General features: G+C 45.1%; 1 protein-coding gene across 2 annotated transcripts in view; it reads left to right on the forward strand.

The window, feature by feature from the left end:
- The window catches only part of NLRC4 (NLR family CARD domain containing 4), a 233064-nt gene extending 208245 nt beyond the window's left edge, over positions 1-24819 (forward strand). For both annotated transcript variants that reach the window (XM_077486500.1, XM_077486501.1), the window contains 2 exons: positions 5494-5661; positions 24138-24819. In XM_077486500.1, coding sequence (XP_077342626.1) covers positions 5494-5661; positions 24138-24472 — 503 coding nt within the window. In that variant the 3' untranslated portion in view covers positions 24473-24819. The remainder of the gene's footprint in view (positions 1-5493; positions 5662-24137) is intronic.
- The last annotated feature ends 298 nt before the right edge of the window (positions 24820-25117 follow it).

The raw sequence follows: 25117 nt of genomic DNA on the forward strand, positions 1-25117 counted from the left end.
AAACCAACACCTTGTTCCGCCATTTCTGCAGAGCATATAGGGCAGGCCCCTACTTTCAAACATCCAACTTACAAACATCTCCTACTTGCAAACGGAAGGAGACAACAACAAGTGAGATGAAAAAAGATGGACGACAAAACAAATTATACAGGGGTGATAACCCTTCCCTATGTTTTCCAAAAAGCTTAAAAATTGTTTTTTTGACTGGAGCTACACTTTAAAAATGTACCAGTTGAACATTACAAACAGATTCAACTTAACACAACAAACCTACACAGTCCCTGTCTTGTTTGCACCGCCTGTATACTGCTGTTCTGAGTATATAGGGCCTGGGGGCCACACGCATTTCCTTTTTTTAAATATGGGTACAGGGTTCCCCTTAATATGCGTACAAGACCCAAATAGGCTGGTAATGGGCAGGGAGGGCTACCCATGCCATTTTTCTCAATGATTTTCAATCATATTGCAGGAACCAGATATAACATTAAAACCGCTAGCAGTTTTAAATGGTGATATTTCCGTTTAATGTCATTTTGTGCAGGGAATGTTCTAAACACGGGAAACACGTGGCACTTCACAGGCATCCTACAGACACCCTCCAGGCACCATATTTAAAGGAATATTGCACTTTTTTTTTTCACCTTAATCGTCATTAACCACTTTCAGACCGGACCATTTTGCTGGTAAATGACCAGAGGTCTTTTTACAATTTGGCACTGCGCTGCTTTAACTGGTAATTGCGCGGTCATGCAATGTTGTACCCAAACAAAATTTGCGTCCTTTTCTTCCCACAAATAGAGCTTTCTTTTGATGGTATTTGATTGCCTCTGCGATTTTTATTTTTTGCAAAATAAATGGAAAAAGACCGCAAATTTTGAAAAAAAATGATATATCTACTTTTTGTTATTAGAAAAATCCAATAAACTCAATTTTAGTCATACATTTAGGCCAAAATGTATTCAGCCACATGTCTTTGGTAAAAAAAAGTCAATAACTGTATATTTATTGGTTTGCGCAAAAGTTGTCACATCTACAAACTAAGGTACGTTTTCTGGAATTTACGCAGCTTTTAGTTTACGACTGCCTATCTCATTTCTTGAGGTGCTAAAATGGCAGGGCAGTACAAACCCCCCCAAATGACCCCATTTTGGAAAGTAGACCCCCTAAGGAAATTGATAAGTGGCATGTTGAGCCCATTGAATATTTTATTTTTTTGCCTCAAGCGATTGAATAATGACAAAAAAAAATTTTTTTTTTTTTACACAAAGTTGTCACTAAATTATATATTGCTCACACATGCTATGGGCATATGTGAAATGACACCCCAAAATAAATTCTGCTGCTTCTCCTGAGTACGGGGATACCACATGTGTGGGATTTTTTGGGAGCCTAGCCGCATACGGGGCCCCGAAAGCCAAGAACCGCCTTCAGGTTTTCTAAGGGCGTAAATATTTGACTTCACTCCTCACTACCTATTACAGTTTTGAAGGCCATAAAATGCCAAGATGGCACAAAACCCCCACAAATGACCCCATTTTAGAAAGTAGACACCCCAAGCTATTTGCTGAGAGGCATGTTGAGTCCATGGAATATTTTATATTTTGCCATAAGTTGCGGGAAAATTACAAACTTTAATTTTTTTTTTTTTTCACAAAGTTGTCACTAAATGATATATTGCTCACACATGCCATGGGCATATGTGAAATGACACCCCAAAATAAATTCTGCTGCTTCTCCTGAGTACGGGGATACCACATGTGTGGGATTTTTTTGGAGCCTAGCCGTGTACGGGGCCCCGAAAGCCAAGAACCGCCTTCAGGTTTTCTAAGGGCGTAAATATTTGACTTCACTCCTCACTACCTATTACAGTTTTGAAGGCCATAAAATGCCAAGATGGCACAAAACCCCCACAAATGACCCCATTTTAGAAAGTAGACACCCCAAGCTATTTGCTGAGAGGCATGTTGAGTCCATGGAATATTTTATATTTTGCCACAAGTTGCGGGAAAATTACAAACTTTTTTTTTTTATTAATTTTTTTCACAAAGTTGTCACTAAATGATATATTGCTCACGCATGCCATGGGCATATGTGAAATGACACCCCAAAATAAATTCTGCTGCTTCTCTTGAGTACGGGGATACCACGTATGTGGGACTTTTTGGGAGCCTAGCCGCGTACGGGGCCCCGAAAACCAAGCACCGCCTTCAGGCTTTCTAAGGGCGTTACAGTTTTGAAGGCCATAAAATGCCAAGATGGCACAAACGCCCCCCAAATGACCCCATTTTGGAAAGTAGACACCCCTAAATTTAGGGGTACACTAGTGAGACTAGGTAATAAATGGCGGGTGCCCTGAAACTATAAAAAAATAACTAACCAACCAGCGTCACCTGTAACCGTTATATGGTGATCACTGGTGAATCGCACAGAGATTGGATGTGATTTGCACTGCAGTGCGGTGCGAATCACATCCGTTCTCAAACCGCTGCAATGTGAACCCAGCCTTAGTGACACTGGCGACGGGGGGTGATCACGGGGTTAAACCTTTATTGGGGGGGTTAGGGGGGTACCTTAGAACTAAATGGGGCTAACCCTAACTGCCCTAACAGTTATTACAGTCACAAATGACACCCGCCGGGTGATCAGGGGGTTAAACCTTTATTAGGTAATAAATGGCGGGTGCCCTGAAACTATAAAAAAATAACTAACCAACCAGCGTCACCTTTAACAGTTATATGGTGATCACTGGTGAAAGGGTTAACTAGGGGGCAATCAGGGGGCTTTATGCGGTAGTATATGGGGGTCCCTGGCGCTATAAAAAGTTGCGGCGAACCTAAATACCTACCTGCCTAACTAGCGTCACCTGTGACACTAATACAGCGATCAGAAAAATGATCGCTTATTAGGCTGGGTTCACACTGGAGCGATGCGGGAACGCCACGAATCCGCGGCGGGTTCCCGCATCACATGCCTCCCGGCGGCAGTTCACACTGCCCTATGCGAACTGCTGGGAGTGTCAGTGAAATGTTAATGACACCCCCAGATCAGTTCGCATATCGCAGTGCGATCTGCAAACTCGGATCGCATGGTGTGAACACCCATGCGATCCGATTCTGCTGCGGACCAAAAAAAGGGTCCCGTGCGAATTTGCGGCGGGTGCGGCGCGAATTCAGCCATACTATCTGTATGGCTGAACTCGAATCGCACAGAGATCGGATGTGATTTGCACTGCAGTGCGGTGCGAATCACATTCGTTCTCATAAACCGCTGCAATGTGAACCCAGCCTTAGTGACACTGGCGACGGGGGGTGATCACGGGGTTAAACCTTTATTGGGGGGGTTAGGGGGGCACATTAGAACTAAAGGGGGCTAACCCTAACTGCCCTAACAGTTATTACAGTCACAAATGACACCAATGCAAAAAAAAAATAAAAAAAAAATGCAATTGGTGTCACTGTGACTGGGGGGGGGGCAGGGGTAATTGGGGGGGTGATCGGGGGGTAAAGGGGGGGTGTGAGTGTGCCTGGCATGTTCTACTGTACGTGTGGTGTGTTGGTGCAACTCACCGATCCTCTCTCCTCGGTGTCGGAACGAAAAATACAGACACGGAGGAGAGATTACATCACTTCCTCTCCTGTGAGGAGAGGAAGTGATGTCGTGGAGCATTTCTATTCGTCTGGAGCGATCGCGAGGGGGTGGCCATGAATGAATGGCTGCCCCCTCATCCCGGATCGCTCCCGAACGAATGCCGACCGCCGCAGGCACCGGGGGGGGGCCCGATAGGGCCCCCCACCCGCGGGAAGGCAGGGACTTATATATACGCCCATATGCCTGCCCGTGCCATTCTGCCGACGTATATCGTCATGCGGCGGTCGGCAAGTGGTTAAAATCAGTGCTCCCGCCAAAACGGCCATTTTTAAAAACATTTAAGGCATTGACCCATGTCCCCTGGGGCAGGAGCCAGGTCCCCAAACTTTTTAGGACAGTAACTTGCATATTAGCCGTTAAAATTAGCACTTTTAATTTCGAACGTTCGAGTCCCATAGACTTCAATGGGGTTCTAACGTTCGTACGAATTTGGGGTCCGTTCGAAAGTTCTGGTGCGAACCGAACCGGGGGGTGTTCGGCTCATCCCTAATCCTTAGTCTGCTTGTCTTCAGCAAATTGCCGGATTTCTTGTGCATCATCTTTAGAAGAGGGTTCATTCTGGGACAACAGCCATACAGACTAATTTGATGCAGCGCGCAGCATATGGTCTGAGCACTGACAGGCTGACCCCCCCCTTCCTTTAATCTCTGCAGCAACGCTGGCAGCACTCATAGGCCTATTTTCCATAGAAAACCTCTGGATATGACACTGAGCACGTGCACTCAACTTCTTTGGTTGACCATGGTGAAGCCTGTTCTGAGTGCAACCTGTCCTGTTAAACTGCTGTATCGTCTTGGTCACTGTGCTGCAACTTAGTAGCTTAGTTTCAGGGTCTTGCAATCTTCTTATAGCCTAGGCCATCTTTTTTATTTATTTTTTATTTCGATTTATACAATATATGTTATAGCCTAGGCCATTTTTATGTAGAGCAACAATTCTTTTTTTCAAATCTTCAGAGAGTTCTTTGCCATGAGGTGCCATGTTGAACTTTCAGTGGCCAGTATGAGAGAGATAACACCAAACTTAACACACATGAGACCTTGTAACACTAACAAGTCACATGACACTGGGGAGGGAAAATGGCTAATTGGGCCCAATTTGGACATTTTCACTTAGGGGTATACTCACTTTTGTTGCCAGCAGTTTAGACATTAATGGCTGCGTGTTGAGTTATTTTGAGGGGACAGCAAATTTACATTGTTATACAAGCTGTGCACTCACTACTTTACATTAAAGCAAAGTGTAATTTCTTCAGTGTTGTCACATGAAAAGATAGAATAAAATATTTACAAAAATGTGATGGGTGTACTCACTTTTGTGAGATACTGTATATATATATATATATATTTATATATATATATATATATATATATATATATATATTTATAAACTTCAATTTTATGATACAGACAGTATTTGATTGCCTTAAGGCAGTGTTTCTCAACTCCAGGCCTCAAGGCACCCTCAAGGTGATTTGATTAGTTTCACTGCCTTAGTAATTACAACAGCTATTTCATCTGAGGGAAATCCTGAAAACATGACCTGTTGGGGCACCTTGAGGACTGGAGTTGAGAAACACTGCCTTAGGGGATCAGGAAGAATTTTTGCCTGTGGAGCAAATTGGACCATGCTTTATAAGAATTTTTCTGCCCTCCTTTTAATTGTGGGTTTGTTTTTTTGTTTTTTTGTCAATAGATATGTCTTTCTTTAACCTATGTAACTATAAAATATATTTTGTCACGTTTTATGTTACTATAAAACCTGCATAGAAAATATAATTGCATTTTCAGAAGAAAGTGTGTGTAATGTATATTTATTTATTTGTCATACTTTATTTCCTCTTAGGAATTGCCTTGACTCAGCTGCCAGCATTAACAACACTTAAGTTACCTGGAGGTTCAAATATAAAAGGCTGCCTGGATAAACTGATGTGTCAGCTTAAAGGAATTCCAAGCTTGTCAAACCTTGCATTTAAAAGGTGGAATATGACTGATGATGATGTGAAAAAATTAGGTGAGAACATTTACTTTTTCAAAGTAAAAAAAGTTGCAAAAAACATAAAAGTAATAAGTAGTTAGCAGCATCACTGTTTAGATTATATATATATATATATATATATATATATTTTATCTCACAAAAGTGAGTACACCCCTCACGTTTGTGTAAATATGTTATTGTATCTTTTCATGTAACAACACTGAAGAAATTACACTTTGTATAACAGTGTAAATTTGCTGTCCCCTCAAAATAACTCAACACACAACCATTAATATCTAAACCGCTGGCAACAAAAGTGAGTACACCCCTAAAAGACAATGTCCAAATTGGGCCCAATTAGCCATTTTCCCTCCCCGGTGTCATGTGACTCATTAGTGTTACAAGGTCCCAGGTGTAAATGGGGAGCAGGTGTGTTAAATTTGGTGTTATCGTTCTCACGCTCTCATACTGGTCAATGGAAGTTCAACATGGCACCTCATGGCAAAGAACTCTCTGAGGATCTGAAAAAAAAGAATTGTTGCTCTACATAAAGATGGCCTAGGCTATAAGAAGATTGCCAAGACTAGGGATGAGCACCAGAACTTGCGAACGGTCCGATAGTTTACACGAACTTTCGAACCCCATTAAAATCTATGGGACTTGAAGGTGAGGAATCAAAGGTGTAAATTTTAAAGGCTAATATGCAAGTTATTGTCCTAAAAAGGGTTGCGGGACCCGGGTCCTACCCCAGGGTACATGCATTAATGCAAAAAAAGAAAATTAAACTGCTTGTGGCTTTAATGTAATGTCTGGCCCGGCAATATGGATGAAAATCATTGAGAAAAAAGGCATGGGTACCCCCCCAGCCCATTACCAGCCCCTTTGGGTCTTGTATGGATATTATGGGGAAAACCACACACCCAGATTATAAAAAGAAAAGGCGTGGAGCCCCCGGCCCTATATACTCTGAACAGCAGTATACAGGTGGTCCAAACAAGACAGGGACTGTAGGTTTGTTGTTAAGTAGAATTTTTAAAGTGTAGCTCCAGCCAAAAAATCTATTTTTAAGCTTTTTGGAAAACATAGGGAAGGGTTATCACTCCTGCAACCTTTGTTTTGCTGTCTGTGCACATGTTCAGAAGATTTCATCTAACTTTCTGTCCCAATGACAATTGGATTTTGAAAATTTGGGGTTTATAGTGAAACAAGGAACTCTTACAGGAGGGAATTTCCCTTCCTAGGGGTAAATTTGCTCTCACTTCCTGTTGTCTTCTTCCGTTTGCAAGTAGGAGTCGTTTGTAAGTTGGATGTTTGAAAGTAGGGGCCTGCCCTATATACTCTGCAGAAATTTGGGCCTTAGGTGTTGGTGTTGCCACAACACTGTAAGCCCTTACAGTTACTCTTGGTGGGCGCAGGAACGGGCCCTGCTGTGAAATATTAGATCAAGAATTGTAATTACATGCCCCTGTTGAACAGGGTCAGAAAAATTGGGCCTTTGGTGGTGGGCGGTGTGGTGGTGTTGCCACAACACTGTTAGGCCTCACAGTTACTCTTGGTGGGCGCAGGAATGGGCTCTGCTGTGAAATATTAGATCGAGAATTTTAATTACATGCCCCTGTTGAACAGGGGCAGAAAAATTGGGCCTTATGCACTGGTGCCACCACACTGCAACCTCTCACAGATATTCTAGTTGGAGCGCAGGAATAAGCCCTGCTGCAAAGTATTGCATCAAAAATTTTAATTACACGCATACCTGTTAAAAAGGGACAGTAAAATTGGGCCTTAGCCACTGGTGCAGGTGCCCAGAACCAAAAATGTTCTTACAAGCTATCAGCATGAAAATTGAGGAGGAAGAGGATAGTCACTCAGCATAACAGGATAGTCACTCAGCATCAGCATAGGCAGTCTTGAAGGGATCTCACATTAAAAAAAAATATTCGGTTACATCAGCATCAGGTGCTTGGTAGCTGGTGATCCAAGACTGATTCATTTTTATGAAGGTCAGCCGATCAACCGATTCAGTGGACAGGCGCACCCTGTGATCAGTTACAAAGCCTCCAGCAGCACTGAATGTGCGTTCCGAAAGAACACTGGATGCAGGACAGACCAGTATCTCAATTGCATACTGTGCAAGCTCTGGCCAGTGATCCATCCTCAAGACCCAGTAACCCAGTGGATTTTCGGTGGAAAAGGTGTCCAAGTCTGATCTTGCCCCTAGGAATTCCTGCACCATGTAAATCAGACGCTGGCGATGGTTGCTGGAACAGATCATACCTTAGGGCTGCGGATGAAAAAATTGTCTAAACGCATTGGTCAGACGGCCACCTTCTCCACCGCTCCTTCTGTAACTGACCAAAGCCTCAGCAAGACGTTGTCCAGGAGAACCAGGAATTTTTGCAACCTCCCAGGCTGTGGAAACGCGTTGCACAAACCTTTCTATAAGGCCTCCCGAAGATGTTTCATCCTCTGCTCCCTCTGCGACGGCAAGATAAGGTCCGCAACCTTACCTTTGTAATGTGGATCAAGGAGGGTTGCCAGCCAGTAATGATCTCTCTCCTTGATACCACGAATACGAGGATCCTTCTGCAGGCTTTGCAGGATCAGGGAGGCCATACAGCGTAGGTTTGCTGAGGCATTTCGGTCCAGAGTCCTCTGGGTCACTAAGGACGACATGATCCACAGCCACCTCCTCCCAGCCACGTACAAGTCCATGGGTTTCTTGGGACTGTAAATGATCCCTTGAAGACTGCTACTGATGCAGAGTGCTAGGCTCCATCTCCATGCGGACACAGTCCTCCTCCTCCTCTTCCTGTGTGATCGGCGGGCCAGCAGGAACACTGTCTCGATAAAGGGAGCTGTAAGGAAGTCCTCTTCTTCCTCCCTCTGTTCTAGCTCAAGTGCTATGTCCATTATTCCACACAGCATGTGCTCCAACAGGTGAACAAGAGGGACAGTGTCACTGATTCATGCACGGTCACTGCTCACCATCCTCGTGGCCTCCTCAAATGGTGACAGGACAGTGCATGCATCCCTGATCATAGCCCACTAGCGTGGGGAAAAAGAAACAAGCTCCCCTGACATTGTCCTGGTGCCATAGTCACACAGTTACTCATTGATGGCCCTCTGCTGCGTGTGCAGCCACTGTGATATGGCCAACCTTACCGCTGACCACCCTGTCCAGCGAGACCAAGACATTGCCTTCCACATGCCGGTAGAGTGCCGGTATCGCCTTCCATGGGAAAAAGTGGCATTTGGGAACCTGCCACTGAGGAACCGCACACTCCACAAACTCACGGAAGGGGGCCGAGTCTACCATTTGAAAAGACAGCAGTTGAAGTGCTAGCAATTTAGCCAAGCTAGTATTCAACCGTTGGGCATGTGGATGGCTGGGAATGAGCTTCTTTCGGCAGTGCAGCAGCTGGGGCAGGGAAATTTGTCTGGTACAATCTGACGTCGGTGTACCGATAGCAGATTGCCTGCAAGTACTTGGCTGTGACACACCTAATGCTACACCTTCATTCCTCTCAGTGCAGGTTTCAGAGAGGACTGAAGGTATAGTGGGGTTGGAGATCCCAGCTGATGAGGAGCAAAGACAGGTCCCCTTTGTTCTTTGTTGTGGGTCTTTTAGGTACGCTTGCCAACGAACTGCATGGCAGGTCGACATATGTCTGGTTAAGCATGTGGTGCCCAAGCGGCTGATGTTTTCAGATACCATATTTCTTTGATCTCAGTTTTATTAGAACAAGCCAGGTGAAACTACAAAATAACAGAAATAGACCTCAATAAGTACAGTATTGCATACAATACAGCATACATTGCAGAAACAACGTTATACAATATAGGATCAGATAGTAAAAACATACTTTTAAATTTCTCTAAGGGGTGATGGCCATGAATTGAAAAAGGCATGTCTTACTTCTTGTAATGTCTTGTGAAAATGGTGGCTGGTTCACTTCCTGTGAAAATTCTACCCAGAAGTCCCTGCTTATTGACAACTTCCTTAACGATACATAGTAATCAAATAAAACAGAACTGAAGCAACACCAAAAGAAAACGCTAGATGGTGCATGTACTCCACATATGATTGTCTTATGCAAATCACAAAACCTTACATGTAAATTTAACAACACGGGTACAAATATTCAGTATAAACCTCTGATGGACAGAACACTCCCGCCTGACATCAAGTGATGTCACTAACAGAGTCCTCCGTAGAACGCAACAGAATAAGTTTGGTCACTGGTCTTAAGAACACTTTAGCTTCATTCTGTTGAAAGATCTTGACCTCAACCTTATGGACATGCTTAGCCTTGCTTGGCAGTACTTTGGTGATCAGACCTAAAGGACACATATTCCTTAATGTCTGGCAATCCTTCATGAACACATCACCAGGTATAAGATTAAACTTTTCAGTGTGCCTTTTTCTCCTTACTTGTAGAGTAGATATATATTGTTCCCTCCACCGGTTCCAGAAGGTTTTGGCAAGGATTTGTACTTGTGTCCATTGACGTTTGTAAAGGTCCTTCTCACAAAACTCTCCAGCTGGAGCACTGGCAAGACTAGGCTTTTGCGTGAGTAACATGGCAGGTGTGAGGAACACTGGCTCTTCAGAGTCACTTGAAATTGATGTCAAAGGTTTGGCGTTAATGATAGCTGTAACCTCTGCCATAAATCTCACTAAACATTCATGAGTAAGCCTTGAAGTTCCTTCTTGTAGGATGATAGAGTCAAGAATTCTGCGGGCTATGCCTATCATCCTCTCCCAAACACCTCCCATGTGAGAAGAGTGAGGTGGGTTGAAGATCCACATGCAGTCTTGTTCACTCAAGTATCTTTCTACTCTGAGAATGTCCAAGTTAGAAGGAATTTGACATTCTTTTACTTCTCCTACAAAGTTAGACACTCTATCAGAGCGAATGAGTTTCACTGGGCCTCCGATTGCAATGAATTCAGCTAGCTCTGTGGCTAATACTGCAGCACAAAGTTCCAGCCTGGGTATGGTGTGTTTGGGTAGTGGTGCAAGTTTTGCTTTCCCCATTACAAACCCTATGTGGCATTGTCCTTTAGTGTCTATGGCTTTCAGGTAAGCTACAGTATAAATGTATTTAACAGAAGCATCCGAAAACACACAAAGTCTTTGCATCTGAATGCCAGCAGATGACAGAGGAGCATATGGGCGTGGAATTTTAAGGTTGGATAGAGCTGTTGGTGAGTCCTTCCAGTCTAGCCATAGGTTCTTCTTGTCGGTGGGGAGAGGGTGGTCCCAATCTAGTGACTCACAGGTTAAGTCTCTAAGTAGTGCCTGACAGGTGACAGGTGCTGCAAAGCCTAAGGGATCATACAGGCTGTTTATGGTAGACAGAAGAAAACTCTGCCCTTGGTAATAGGTCTGACCAGTTAGGATGGTCAGAAATATAGCAATGTAGGAATTGCTCCATGGACTGAGTGGCTCGTTCTGAGGCCCCATTAGATTGTGGGTGATACTCAGAGCAAAAGACAAGCTTAATTCCCAACTGTGCACAAATGGCTCACCAGAACTGGGACACAAACTGACTACCCCTGTCTGAGACAATCACCTTGGGTAACCCATGTAAGCTAAAGATCTCCTAAGATAAAATGAAAGCCGGTTCTTTAGAAGCGGGCAACTTCTTAAGTGGAATACAATGAGACATTTTTGAGAACCGGTCAACCACCATAAGGATAGCTGTGTTGCCCTGGGAGTTGGGTAACTCCACAATTAAATCCATAGACAGGTGGGTCAAGGGCCTCTCTCCACTGAGTATGGGTTTTAGGAGGCCCACTGGAAGATGTCGTGGAGTCTTACTCTGAGCACACACGGAACAAGCAGCTACGAAGGCGGTTACATCAGCACATAGACTAGGCCACCAGAATTGTTGGGAAATGGCCCAAAAGAGCTGGATTCTTCCCAGGGTGGTCAGCAGCCTTGAGAGAATGGTAAGTCTGGAGCAGGCAGTACGGAGACTCTCTGGGACAAAGCAACAGTCACATGTTTCTCAGGAGGAGCATGGACCTGAGCAGCAAGAATTTTGTCACCCAAAGGAGAAGTGAGACTGGTGCGAACCGTAGCCAGAATACAATTAGGAGGAATCACAGGAACCAGAACCGACTACATCTTGGAATTTGAGGAAAATGTTTGTGACAAAGCATCAGCCCTTACATTCTTAGTACCGGGTAAGAATGAGACAATGTAATTGAAACTTGACAAGAATAGAGCCCATTGCGCCCTTCTGGCAGAGAGGCATTTAGCCTCACACAAGAATGTGAGATTATTATGGTCAGTAAGAATGAGAACCAAGAATGAGAACCAACACAGTGGTCTCCAACAGCTCTGTCACCAATCTCATAATTGCACTCAGCAGACAATTTCTTCGAAAAATAGCCACAAGGATGCATAGCGCTCCCAAGAGGTAGGACGTTGAGACAGAAGAGCGCCAACACCAGTCTCAGAAGCATCAACCTCAAGGACAAAAGGTAACATAGGATCAGGATGTGCCAACACAGGAGCAGAAACAAAGGCAGCCTTGAGGTTCTCAACAGCTTTAATGGACTCTGGAGACCAACTCTGTGGGTTACTGTCCTTTCTAGTCATATCAGTCAGGGGCTTGACCAGAGACGAGAAGTTACGAATAAACTTCCGATAATAGTTGGCAAAGCCCAGGAAACGCTGCAGAGGACGTAAACCCATGGAACGGGGCCACGGTAGGACTGCCGAAAGTTTCTCTGGGTCTATCGAAAAACAAGCAGTGGAAATTATATAACCTAGAAATTTAACCTGTTCACAATGGAACTCGCACTTCTCCAGTTTCTAATAGAGATTGTTCTCTCTAATGCCCCGTACACACGACCAGACTTTTCAACATCAAAAGTCTGACGGAATGATTCTGGCAGACTATTCGAACGTGTGTGGGCTGCAGCGGACTTTTGATTTGCAAAAGTCTGACAGACTTTAGAAATGGAACATGTTTCAAATTTTTCCGACAGAACTCTGCCGGACCCAGAAATCCGCTCGTGTGTGTGCTAGTCTGACGGACTAAAACCGACGCTAGGGCAGCTATTGGCTACTGGCTATGAACTTCCTTATTCTAGTCCAGTCATACGTCATCACGTTCGAATCCGTCGGACTTTGGTGTGATTGTGTGTGGCCAAGTCCGTTCATTCGGAAAGTCCGTCAGAACTCTGTCAGAACTCCGTCAGAACTCCGTTGAAAGTCTGCCGGACTTAAGTCCTGTCGTGTGTACGCGGCATTCGTTTCTGAAGCACATGACAGACATCTGTGTGATGGCTCTCCAGAGACTTGGAAAATATGAGGATATCATCGAGATAAACCACCACACAAAAATGCAACAAATCTTAGAGGACATTGTTAATAAATTCCTGGAAAACTGCTGGGGCGTTACAAAGGCAAAAAGGCATTACGAGGTACTCATAATGGACTGTTCTGGTATTAAACACAGTTTTCCACTCGTCGCCCTCCTTAATCCTCACGGGATTGTATGCTCCTCTCAAATCAAGCTTTTTGAAAACCGTTGCTCCCTTGAGGCTGTCAAATAACTCCGTAATCAACAGAATCGAATAGGCATTCTTAATCGTGAAACGATTGAGACCCTATAATCAATACAAGGTCTCAGTTGACCACTCTTCTTCACAAAGAGGAAACCAGCATCAGCAGGAGACGAGGATTTGCAAATGAAACCTCGAGAACGTGAATCTGCAACATACTCTTCCATGGTCTTATCCTCCAATACTGACAAAGGGTAAACTGTGCCACGAGGGGGTATGGCACCAGGTTGAAGGTCAATTGCGCAATCATACAGCCGGTCTGGAGGCAAACTACTGGCTTGACCTTTGTCAAAGACATGTGAAGAGGTGCACAGGACCTTGGCTACCTTCTGGAAGCATGTCTCACTGCATTGTTGTGACCAGGAGAGAACCTCAGCACAGAGTCAATTAAAAGAGGTGTTGTGCCTCTGTAACTAAAGATAACCAATAACCAGCGGAAACTTAGGTGAGGAAATATCTTTGAATTGGATTATCTTATGGTGAAGAGCAGGAACTGTTCAATGAGTCACATGGGCAGGCTGTAGAAGCCTCCTGTCAAGAGCCTCAGTGGCAAGTGGAGTGTCACGCAGCTGAAGCAGAATCGAATGGTTCGATACAAAGGCAGCATCAATAAACAGGCCTAAGTATTAAGGGGTTATTCCTGCGCCTAATCAGGGAAGAGAACAAAGATCTAATTTTGTACCGCTGCATACACTGGAAATGGGGTACTTGAACCCTTTTTACAGGAAAAATATATAAGAAGTAGTGTTGCGCAGTACTGGGTTGGGTGATATTATCCTGAGAAATCAGTAAATTCTGTCCACATCACAATAATTAAAGTTAGATGTGTTATCGCCCAGACTAAAAGGGGATATATGGGAGGCTAAAATTGGCGAAATAATATGAAAAAATGATGCTCAGGTGTGAATGAATATGAGTGGGTGTCTTCTACGTCACAATGTGAATAGCATAGTACATCCAATGGTAAGCAAAATAAATAGTGATTCTTAATGCGATTAACACAAAATCGCATAAGAAGTGCCAGTGCTAGATAGTGAATAAATCTATAGAAATATCAACTACACCATAAATAAAAACCAATGTACATAAAAAAGTCACTAAAAAACAAGAATTATGTGAAACGGGTTTGATAGTGGCTAGGAAATCGCATAAAGTGCCAGTGCCAAAAATTATTGTAAATAAATGCGTATAAATATCTTTATACCATATGCTAAATTGTGTAAATACGGTGAACACGTAAAATCATGTGACATAAACAAAAAACGTGTCAAAAAAAACAACACATAAGAATGAGATCTCTGTAAAAATATTCGCAGTAAATGTGCACAGTGATTTAAAAAGCTATATCAACCAATAAATAAAAAGATTGCACAATCACATATATCAGGTTTGTGTCCATTCAAGATGTGCGATAACTGGTGGCGATTATATTCGAAATCGCATGCAACAAAAACGCATAAAGTGCTGGTATCAGATTTTTGTGTGCACTGTAAAGTAACGTTGCAAACAGTGATGGTATTAGTGATGGTGACTATATCCCACGTGGTCCTGTGTACTCAGGGTATGGATGTTCCCTTACCTTACAGCTGTAAGGTAACAGCGTTTGACATGTGTATCCTCAGGGTTCCTGGTGGTCTTTTATCCCTCGAGGTCCTATCCTTATGGCCCCAGAAACTGGCGTCTCCTGCCTATTACACCGTGTTGGTCTCCTTAAGTGGACGTTCAGCGGTACTCAGCATAGGGGGGGGGGGGGGGGTTGTTAGGTTGCCTCAGCGGTGGTTGTTATGTGAGGGTTAAGCAGATAAGGAAAAGGGGAGCCCCATAGTGTAGTAATTTTGAACAAGATTTAAGTTTTATTTAAGTATAGTGGATAAAATACTCACAAACATATAGAGATTTCTTTGCAATGTAAAAACGAGCCTCGAGCTCGATTACGTCACTTCCGGTAGCGTCCCAGCCCCAGAGTCGATTAGAGCCTGTATCTTGAAGGACAACTCAGCCCAAGAAAGCCTGACCGAAAAAATATTACCAACAAGTGGATTGACTGCATCTTCTGAATTGGCCTTCACCTACTGTCAGAAACCATGAAATCAGACCGAGACAGAAGTACAGTTAAATCACACTTGTTTAATAATAAAAGTAAAAAGAACAAACGTAGTGAAAACGTAACCAGAATGGATAGTCAGCCAAGCCAGAAGTCAGGGATCAATGTAGTGGAACAGCAAGCAGGATCTGGAGCCAGAAGGGATGCCAGCAAAGCAAGTCTTTAAATAGGAATACAAGTGATAGTTTCTGTGATGTTGACCAAGGTGAAGGCAGAGATCCACTGGGCTGAACAGCATAAGTAGGCAGTACTGACGAGCAGGATATCATCAACAGCTGAGTAACAGTGGAGAGATAGGAGCTGGCAATTAGCCGACATGGTGAGGGGCCAGCTCTGAGAAGGAAGGGCTGAGCCCAGCCCTGACACTTACTTCTTCTCGCCTCCTCTCGCATTACTAACTTATATATCAGCATGGATGTTACACCACTTCCTTAAACTAAATCTTTCTAAAACTGAACTGATAATATTCCCCCCCCTGTGCCCCCCTCCATGACTTTTCTATCAAAATCATTGACTCTAGCCTGTCCTTTCAGCCCAATCCAATCGTTGTCAAAAGCTTCATTTCACCTCCGTAACATCTTTAAGATACTCCCCTTTTTAACTAATGAAACCACCAAGCTACTCATTCACTTCTTTGTTAGCTCTCGCCTTGACTATTGCAACTCCCTTCTCACTGGCCTACCTCTCCATAGGCGATTCCCTCTTCAGTTTATCATGAATGCTGCTGCCAGACTTATCCACCTTACCAACGTCTGCCACCCCTCTCCGCCAATCCCTACATTGGCTCCCAATCACCTAGCAAATTAAATTCAAAATACTAACTACAACATACAAAGCTATTTACAACTCTGCCCCAAGCTGCCACGAATCTTGTCTCCAAATATCACCCAAGTTATTTCCAAAGGGCTTGTGCCATGACTGGCGGCTCCCACGCGCATGTGTGGGAAAGACGTCACGTCACTCTGGCCAGTCAGAGAGACAGAGCCCGCGGTCCCGGAAAGAAGAGGGGTGAAGATGGAGGGTTTCACACAGCGGTGACATTGTGGGCTTCCTTTGCAGGTAAGTGCAAATAATGGGCCAGTATGCAATGCATAGTAGCCCATTATGCTTTTACATTGCAGGGAAAAAAGAGGAAATAAAACCCATCAGAGTTTACTTCCTCTTTAATTGCTCGTTTAGGTCTAGGGGGCATAGAAAAGAATATTGTGACATTGTGGGCTTCCTTTGCAGGTAAGTGCAAATAATGGGCCAGTATGCAATGCATATTAGCCCATTATGCTTTTACATTGCAGGGAAAAAAGAGGAAATAAAACCCATCAGAGTTTACTTCCTCTTTAATTGCTCATTTAGGTCTAGGGGGCATAGAAAAGAATATTTACTTACTTGATCCTCTGCACTGCTAGCCTGGTCCCTGCAGCTTCTTCTTCCTCATGCTCCAGAATTTTCAAATTTCCCATAGTTGGGCTTTAAAATCTTCTTAACAATTTTCTTAAACACATTTTTGTTTGAGAATCTGTTACCAGCAGCAGCACTGCAGACTGACAACACTAAGTCCCTACCTTGCAATTTTCTGTAGCATTGTCGGCGTGTGGTACATGCTCCCTTATTTAGCCATTTGGCTGCCTATGAAGTCTACATTTGTGAGCCCCAAAGGTCAACAAAGGTACTCATATGGGAGGCTGACAACTTTAAAGCGGAGCTCAGATGAGAAAAATTCAAAGTTAGCAGCTACAAATACTGCAGCTGCTGACTTAAAATAAGGACACTTACCTGTCCAGGGCGCCCTCAATCTCCTCACCCAAAGCTGACCTGTGCCTTGGCTCCCGGGTGGAGGTGCCAGCATCTTCAGTAAGATCTATCGACTGAAGTGGGAGCAAATACCTGTATTAGGCAGATATCTGCTCCCCCCTGAAAAGGACCAAATGTGACACCGGAGTGCAGGAGGAACCGAAAAAGCAGAGGTTACATTTTTGGGTGGAACTCAGCTTTAAGCTGCCTCAAATGTGCAGCAACATTATCAGCTTGTCAGGAGGCAATGTTACTGGCAGTTTTTTCAGGTGATAAACTTTGCAACAGATTTACAAAAAATGATTTACTTAAGAAAGTTGTTAACATGCTGAAAATAGATTTTGAGTTTACATACACATTCAAATATCTTATAATATGACTTCAGTTACTGAAAAATTAATGTTTGGAACTATAACATATGATTTGTTTTGTTGAGTTACTAATGAGGAGAACATAAAATGTAACTAATCATCTAGAGTAGTGATGGACGAACTTCCGACGGGACGTTTCGCGAAAGCGAAATGCGAACGGACCCAAACGTTCGCGAAACCGAACGTTCGCCGCGGGCCCCATTGACTTCAATGGGAGGCGAACTTTGCAAACCTTCATGTCGAATTTGCGGCCACGTGGTAATTATTAGGGGGTAAAACGTAGTCCCACCATCTGGACAATGACATAATACATGTATGAGGTGAATTTGGGATCGATAACTACAAGCATTTTTATTTTATTTGGGAAATTGTTCTAACAATTCAGGACTATGGAGCTAATGAAGGCAATGGAGGAGAGGGAAGGTCAGGGACCAGGGTAGGCAAAGAAGAGGGTGCAGGAGATGATCACCAGCAGCGTGACATACCGGAATGACACATGCACCGTGATAGAGGCATCTGACAGCAGCACCGTAATACAGAGCACTGACAGCAGCACCGTGACATACAGCGCTGACAGCAGCACCGTGACATACAGCGCTGACAGCAGCACCGTGACATACAGCGCTGACAGCAGCACCGTGACATACAGCGCTGACAGCAGCACCGTGACATACAGCGCTGACAGCAGCACCGTGACATACAGCGCTGACAGCAGCACCGTGACATACAGCGCTGACAGCAGCACCGTGACATACAGCGCTGACAGCAGCACCGTGACATACAGCGCTGACAGCAGCACCGTGACATACAGCACTGACAGCAGCACCGTAAGCAGCCCCAGGAGGAAGTCAGCACAGCACAGGGATGGTGTGATCCCCTCATAATAAGAACCCCCAGGAGGAAGTCAGCACAGCACAGGGATAGTGTGATCCCTTCATAATAAGAACCCCCAGGAGGAAGTCAGCACAGCACAGGGATATCATAAGCAGCCCCAGTAGAAATATGACACCGCTCAACCTCTTCAAAGAGGAGGGTAGGGGCATATAGTACGGTGTGCTTTTTTGGGTCAAGGAAGTGAGCCAAATGAATTAAGAAGGTCTGTGTGCTTGATTAAAAAAATAGTTTATAGACATATACATGGTCTACTGGTCACATGTGTTGAATTCCTCCGAGATCCATGCCTCATTCATTTTTAGAAATGTGAGGTAGTTAACACTGTCGTGAGCTAGGCGAGTACGCTTATCGGTCACAATCCCCCCTGCTGCGCTGAACGTCCTTTCGGACAGGACACTGGATGAGGGGCAAGCCAACAGTTCGATTGCAAATTGGGCAAGCTCTGGCCAGAGGTCAAGCCTGCCCACCCAGTAGTCTAGGGGTTCATCACTCCTCAGAGCGTCCACATCGGCCGTTAACCCAATGTAGTCGGACACCTGACGGTCTAGGCGTTCCCTGATGCTGGATCCGGATGACACCTGTCGATGGGTCGGCTGAAAGAATGACCTCATATCCGAAGTCACCAACACATCTTCAAACCGGCCTCTTCTTGCAGGCGCTGTTGGATTGGTACCCGCAAATCCTTCTCTGGGAGTGGGAATTGCTCCTCTGCCAGCGCACGCAAAAGCAGAATGCAGCATTTCTCGAAGCAAGGCCTGGAAGTGCTGCATTCTGACAGCCCTCTGCGACGGCGGTAACATTTCCGCCATTTTGTGTTTGTACCGGGGGTCTAAGTACGTTGCCACCCAGTACTGGTCCTTGACCCTCATGCTTTTTATACAGGGGTCCCTATTAAAACACTGGAGCATGAAGTCCCCCATTTGCACTAAAGTGGAAGCGGTGTGGTGGCCTGGCTCCTGCTCATCATCCAGGATAATGTCGTCCTCTTCATTCTCCTCTCCCCATCCTCGCACAACAGGGATCCCAGAAAGGTTTAAAGCATGCTCTTCTTGCTCCTGCTCATCCGCCCCGGCACCATCCTCCTCTGACTCCTCATCAGACTCCTGTTGTTGACTTGTCTCAGATAGAGTAGCCCCCCCTGGGAATTCATCCAGCATTGCGACTTCCTCATCTTCCCGCTCCTGCTCCTCCACAGCCTGATCAATGACACGACGCAATGCACGCTCCAGAAAGAAGGCATAAGGTACCATGTCACTGATGGCGCCATGGCTGCGACTGACCAGTTTGGTGATCTCCTCAAATGGCCGCAGAAGTCTGCATGTGTCGCGCATGAGCAGCCACTGGCGCGGTGAAAAAAAACCCAGCTCCCCAGAACCGTTTCTTTCGCAGAGTTCATACAGGTAGACGTTAACTGCACGTTTCTGCTGGAGCAGCCTATCAAGCATATAGAAGGTTGAGTTCCATCGCGTCGGGCAATCGCAAATAAGACGTCTGACCGGCAGATGGTGTCGCCGCTGAATGTCAGCAAGGCGAGCCATGGCCGTGTAAGATCTTCTGAAATGGGCCGAGATTTTCCTTGCCTGCCGCAAGATGTCCTGGACCCCAGGGTATTTGACAAGGAATCGCTGCACGACCAAGTTTAAGACGTGTGCCATGCACGGCACGTGCGTGATTTTGCCCTGTTTCAATGCGCTAAGCAGATTGGCACCGTTGTCACACACCACTTTACCAACTGTCAAATTGAGCGGTGTTAGCCACTCATCTGCCTGTGAACGCAAAGCTGAAAGGAGTGCCGGGCCAGTGTGGCTCTTTGCTTCCAGGCACAACAGACGCAGCACGGCATGGCAACGTCTCACCTGGCATGTGGAATAGGTTCTGGGGAGCTTGGGCGGTGCAGTGGAAGAGACGCTAGCAGCGGAAAAGGAGGAGGCAGCTGAGGAGGAGAGGGAGGAGGATGGAGTAGGAGGAGGAGAAGAAGAGTCAGGCCTGCATGCAATCCGTGGCGGTAAAACCAAATCTACACGGGTGCCACGGGTTACATGCTTGACGGCCGTCAGAAGGTTCACCCAGTGGGCAGTAAAACTGATATACCTTCCCTGCCCGTGTTTGCTAGACCACGTGTCTGTGGTCAGATGTATCTTGGCACCGACACTGTGTGCCAGAGATACATTCACTTGCCGCTGAACATGGCCATATAGCTCTGGGATGCCCTTCTCTGAGAAATACTTCCTTCCTGGGACCTTCCATTGTGGTGTTCCAATGGCCACAAATTTGCGAAAGGCCTCCGAGTCCACCAGTTTATATGGCAGTAGTTGGCGGGCTATGAGTTCTGACAAGCCAGCCGCCAACCGTTGGGCAAGAGGGTTATCCGGCGTCATCATTTTTTTACGCTCAAACATTAGGCCCACGGAAGCCTGCCTTTTTGCAGAAAAATGTGAGCTTGGCGTGATGGAAGGTGGAGTGGAGGACAATTGTGAGGAGAGAGGAGAAGGAGAAGTAGAAGACGAGGCTGGACGGTGAGAGCCTGCAGTGTGGCTTTGTGTGTTCCGTTGCTCCCACTGGGCTCGGTGATGGCTGCTCATGTGCCTTCTTAAGGCGGTCGTCCCTAGGTGAGTATTGGGCTTACCGCGACTAACGCGTTGACTGCAAAGATTGCAGATGGCAACGCTATTGTCAGCAGCGGACACGTTAAAAAAAGCCCACACTGCGGAGCCATGTGCCGGTGTCCTGGGAGCGCCAGATGTGACCGTACATGGTCGATGACTCGCTCCTGATACATTTGCAGTCTGCTTTGTCCCTGCTGTGCAATGTAAGTCATTGCTGCTTCTCCTCCCTATCTGCTGGTCCATATCTCCCTCTGAACTCCCCTCCTCTTCCTCTCTTGTGGGCACCCACGTGACATCACTAGACACGTCATCATCAACGTCACCTTCCCCACCGCTATAAGTAGAGATCTCGGAGTAGGCAGCAACACCGGGGACCAACCTCCTCCTTGGGCTGATCTGGGTACTGTCGTCAGACTGCTGAGTAGCGCTTGTTGCTACCTCCTCTTCCTGATCCAATACCAAGAGTGGCTGCGCATCAGAAATGTCCTCTTGATATGGATCGGAAAATAATTCCAGTGACTCAAGCGGAAGGTATGTGGTGGTGGTGGTGGTGGTCGTGTTGTTGGTGGTAGTGTCTTTGGGGGTGCACATAGCAGAGAGTGAAGAAGAGGGTGCAGATCGAGAGGATGAGGAGGGTGCAGAAGAGTAAGGCTGAGCGAGCCACTCAACCAAGTCTGGTGCATCCTTTAAAGTAATTGAACGCACCTTCTGCAACTTCCCACTTTGGCTCAAGCCTGTTGCTCCTGCCCTACCCCTACCACCCCTGCGGAAGGGCCTGCCTCTTCCTCTGCCTGTCATTTTTTAAATGACCCTGTGACAAAACTCTTAGTCCCTATACCGATGAAGGACTGCTGCAGTATAGGGCAGCAGTCAGCAGTGGTGCACGTCAACCCTATCTATTGTGGACCGATAGCGGTCCTTACAGAACAGCAGACTGTACCGCACTCAAGCCTATGTACCGTAGCACCCTATACCAAGTTACCAGTCCTTATAAGAACTTTTGTGGACCAAGCAGGTTGTGTATTAGTGTTTAGCAGACTGTACGTCAGTCCCTATACCGCTGAAGGACTGCTGCAGTATAGGGCAGCGGTCAGCAGTGGTGCACGTCAACCCTATCTATTGTGGACCGATAGCGGTCCTTACAGAACAGCAGACTGTACCGTACTCAAGCCTATGTACCGTAGCACCCTATACCAAGTTACCAGTCCTTATAAGAACTTTTGTGGAACAAGCAGGTTGTGTGTTAGTGATTAGCAGACTGTACGTCAGTCCCTATACCGCTGAAGGACTGCTGCAGTATAGGTGAGCGGTCAGCAGTGGTGCACGTCAACCCTATCTATTGTGGACCTATAGCGGTCCTTACAGAACAGCAGACTGTACCGCACTCAAGCCTATGTACCGTAGCACCCTATACCAAGTTACCAGTCCTTATAAGAACTTTTGTGGACCAAGCAGGTTGTGTATTAGTGTTTAGCAGACTGTACGTCAGTCCCTATACCGCTGAAGGACTGCTGCAGTATAGGGCAGCGGTCAGCAGTGGTGCACGTCAACCCTATCTATTGTGGACCTATAGCGGTCCTTACAGAACAGCAGACTGTACCGCACTCAAGCCTATGTACCGTAGCACCCTATACCAAGTTACCAGTCCTTATAAGAACTTTTGTGGACCAAGCAGGTTGTGTATTAGTGTTTAGCAGACTGTACGTCAGTCCCTATACCGCTGAAGGACTGCTGCAGTATAGGGCAGCGGTCAGCAGTGGTGCACGTCAACCCTATCTATTGTGGACCGATAGCGGTCCTTACAGAACAGCAGACTGTACCGCACTCAAGCCTATGTACCGTAGCACCCTATACCAAGTTACCAGTCCTTATAAGAACTTTTGTGGACCAAGCAGGTTGTGTATTAGTGTTTAGCAGACTGTACGTCAGTCCCTATACCGCTGAAGGACTGCTGCAGTATAGGGCAGCGGTCAGCAGTGGTGCACGTCAACCCTATCTATTGTGGACCGATAGCGGTCCTTACAGAACAGCAGACTGTACCGCACTCAAGCCTATGTACCGTAGCACCCTATACCAAGTTACCAGTCCTTATAAGAACTTTTGTGGAACAAGTGAGTTGTGAATGTTTAGCAGACTGCAGCAGAAGGGCAGCAGTCAAGTATAATATCCTTTCTATATTTGGAAGAAAGAATATTATACATGTACAAGCCTATTACTGTACCACTGATACCAGTCCTGAAAAGAACCTTTGTGGAACTAATAATAACAGCAAGTCTTTAAAATTACCCTCACTGCCTGACAACACTGCTTCCTTCCTGTCCCTATACAAATTGGCAAAAAAAGAGAACGATTAGTGGTTACTGGAACAGCTCTTTTGTGGACCTTGATAGTAACAGCTAATGATGATGATGATGATGATGATGATGAAAGACTAATCTGGCTGTCCCTGTAGCATACACCGTCCTTTGCCTTTCTCTAAACTAACAAAAGACACTCAGGCTGCTGCAAGAATCAGCAGCACAGCAAACCTATCAACACCTAACACCTATACCAGTCCTGAAAAGAACTTTTGTGTACCAAATAGCTAGTGGTTTATCTCTCCCTACTCCACACAGGAACCTGTCCCTATCGTAACAGAAGTAAGAATGTAAAATGGCCACCGGATCGGGTGTATTTATAGGTTAGGGGGAATGCCCAAGTGTCCATGTGCTGTCATGTCTCAATTGGCTGTCCTGTATCACATGATAAACGTGTCACCAAAGGTTAAAGTTCTTGTATACATTAAACACGTAAGTCCGCCGCGGCGAACGACGGAAAAAGGCGTTCGAACGTGCGGACCGCGAATGTCGGAAATTCGCCGCGAAACGACCGCCGGGCGAAACGTTCGTCCATCACTAATCTAGAGTGCCTTTGCCCAGCACTGTACCTGTAAGTGTTAAACGTTTGTCTTACCTAGCTTACATTTACTTAACATAAATAACATGTCAAGTTTGGTTTGCATTATTAGAATGCTATGGGGCTTTTCCTTATGTTCCCACCAAGGAAGATTAAAATAATTAATAAGTATTCTGTAAATATGTGATTCTGACCACACACACATAATAATAATAATAAAAATATGATATGGGTTTTAAAGATAATGCTAATATATAAATACTCCCTTTATAGCAACTCATTTGAAGGAAGATTTTAAGAAGCTTTCATTCTTGGACCTCTCATGCAATAATGTTGGAAGTGATGGCTGGATCTCCTTGATTGAAGCGCTACAGAACCTGAAGAACCTGAGATATTTTGATCTCAGCACAGAGAATATCTTTATTCCAATTGCACATGTTGTGCAAATCCTGTGTAGTGTGGTGGGGAAGCTGCCACACTTATCTTCACTTAACCTTAGTAACTGGGAACTGGATATTTTAGATTTGTCCAAAATGAAAAATGCTAAATTGATATGTAGAAAGGGAGAAGGCACATACAAACACATTTTCAAAGTTGAGAAAATTTGAAAAGGAATTGCACCTTAAAGAAATTTAACAGGACATGAACATCAAAACAAGTTGTACACTAATCATGAATTCTGAGAACTACCATTTTAGATTGCATAACTGGGGAAAAACTTTGAATTGTAAAATATGTTTTTTGCAAGATGCACGTTACCTGTAACATAAACAGAAGCAACATCTTGCCAGACTGCATCAAGTGTCTTCAGAGCCTATTCTGGCAGGGCTCTGTTCAGTGGTCATAATCTAGAACATGATTACAAAGTATTTACTTGCGCTTTGGGTAATTAATGTAACTGTAATAGTAGCCATTCATTTTCATACATTATTAAAATGGGTTCTGTTCTTTTAAATTGTCTTTTTTTTTTAAACTTCACTCACTGGTTTGTACAGAGATAGCTGTGGGTTATCATGTAAAGGATCAAATTAAAGTGGTTCTAAAGCTAAAAAGTTTTTTGCATCAGCACGGGTCTCCCCAGCCATTGGCTACTGCTGCTGTCAATTAAATCCTTTGAGGAGGAAGCAGGGGGTAGGGCCAATCCTTATTGTGTGTGTCTATGGACTCACAAAGCCTGGCTTGTTAGCACACCTGCACTTGTACCCCCATAGCAAGCGGCGTGGTATGGGGGCACACAGTGAAGAGGAGGAGCA

The sequence above is a fragment of the Lithobates pipiens genome, unplaced genomic scaffold, assembly GCF_037356315.1.
Source record: "Lithobates pipiens isolate NorthernLeopardFrog02 unplaced genomic scaffold, aLitPip1_a1.2 Scaffold_18, whole genome shotgun sequence".
NCBI classification, from domain to species: Eukaryota; Metazoa; Chordata; class Amphibia; order Anura; family Ranidae; genus Lithobates; species Lithobates pipiens.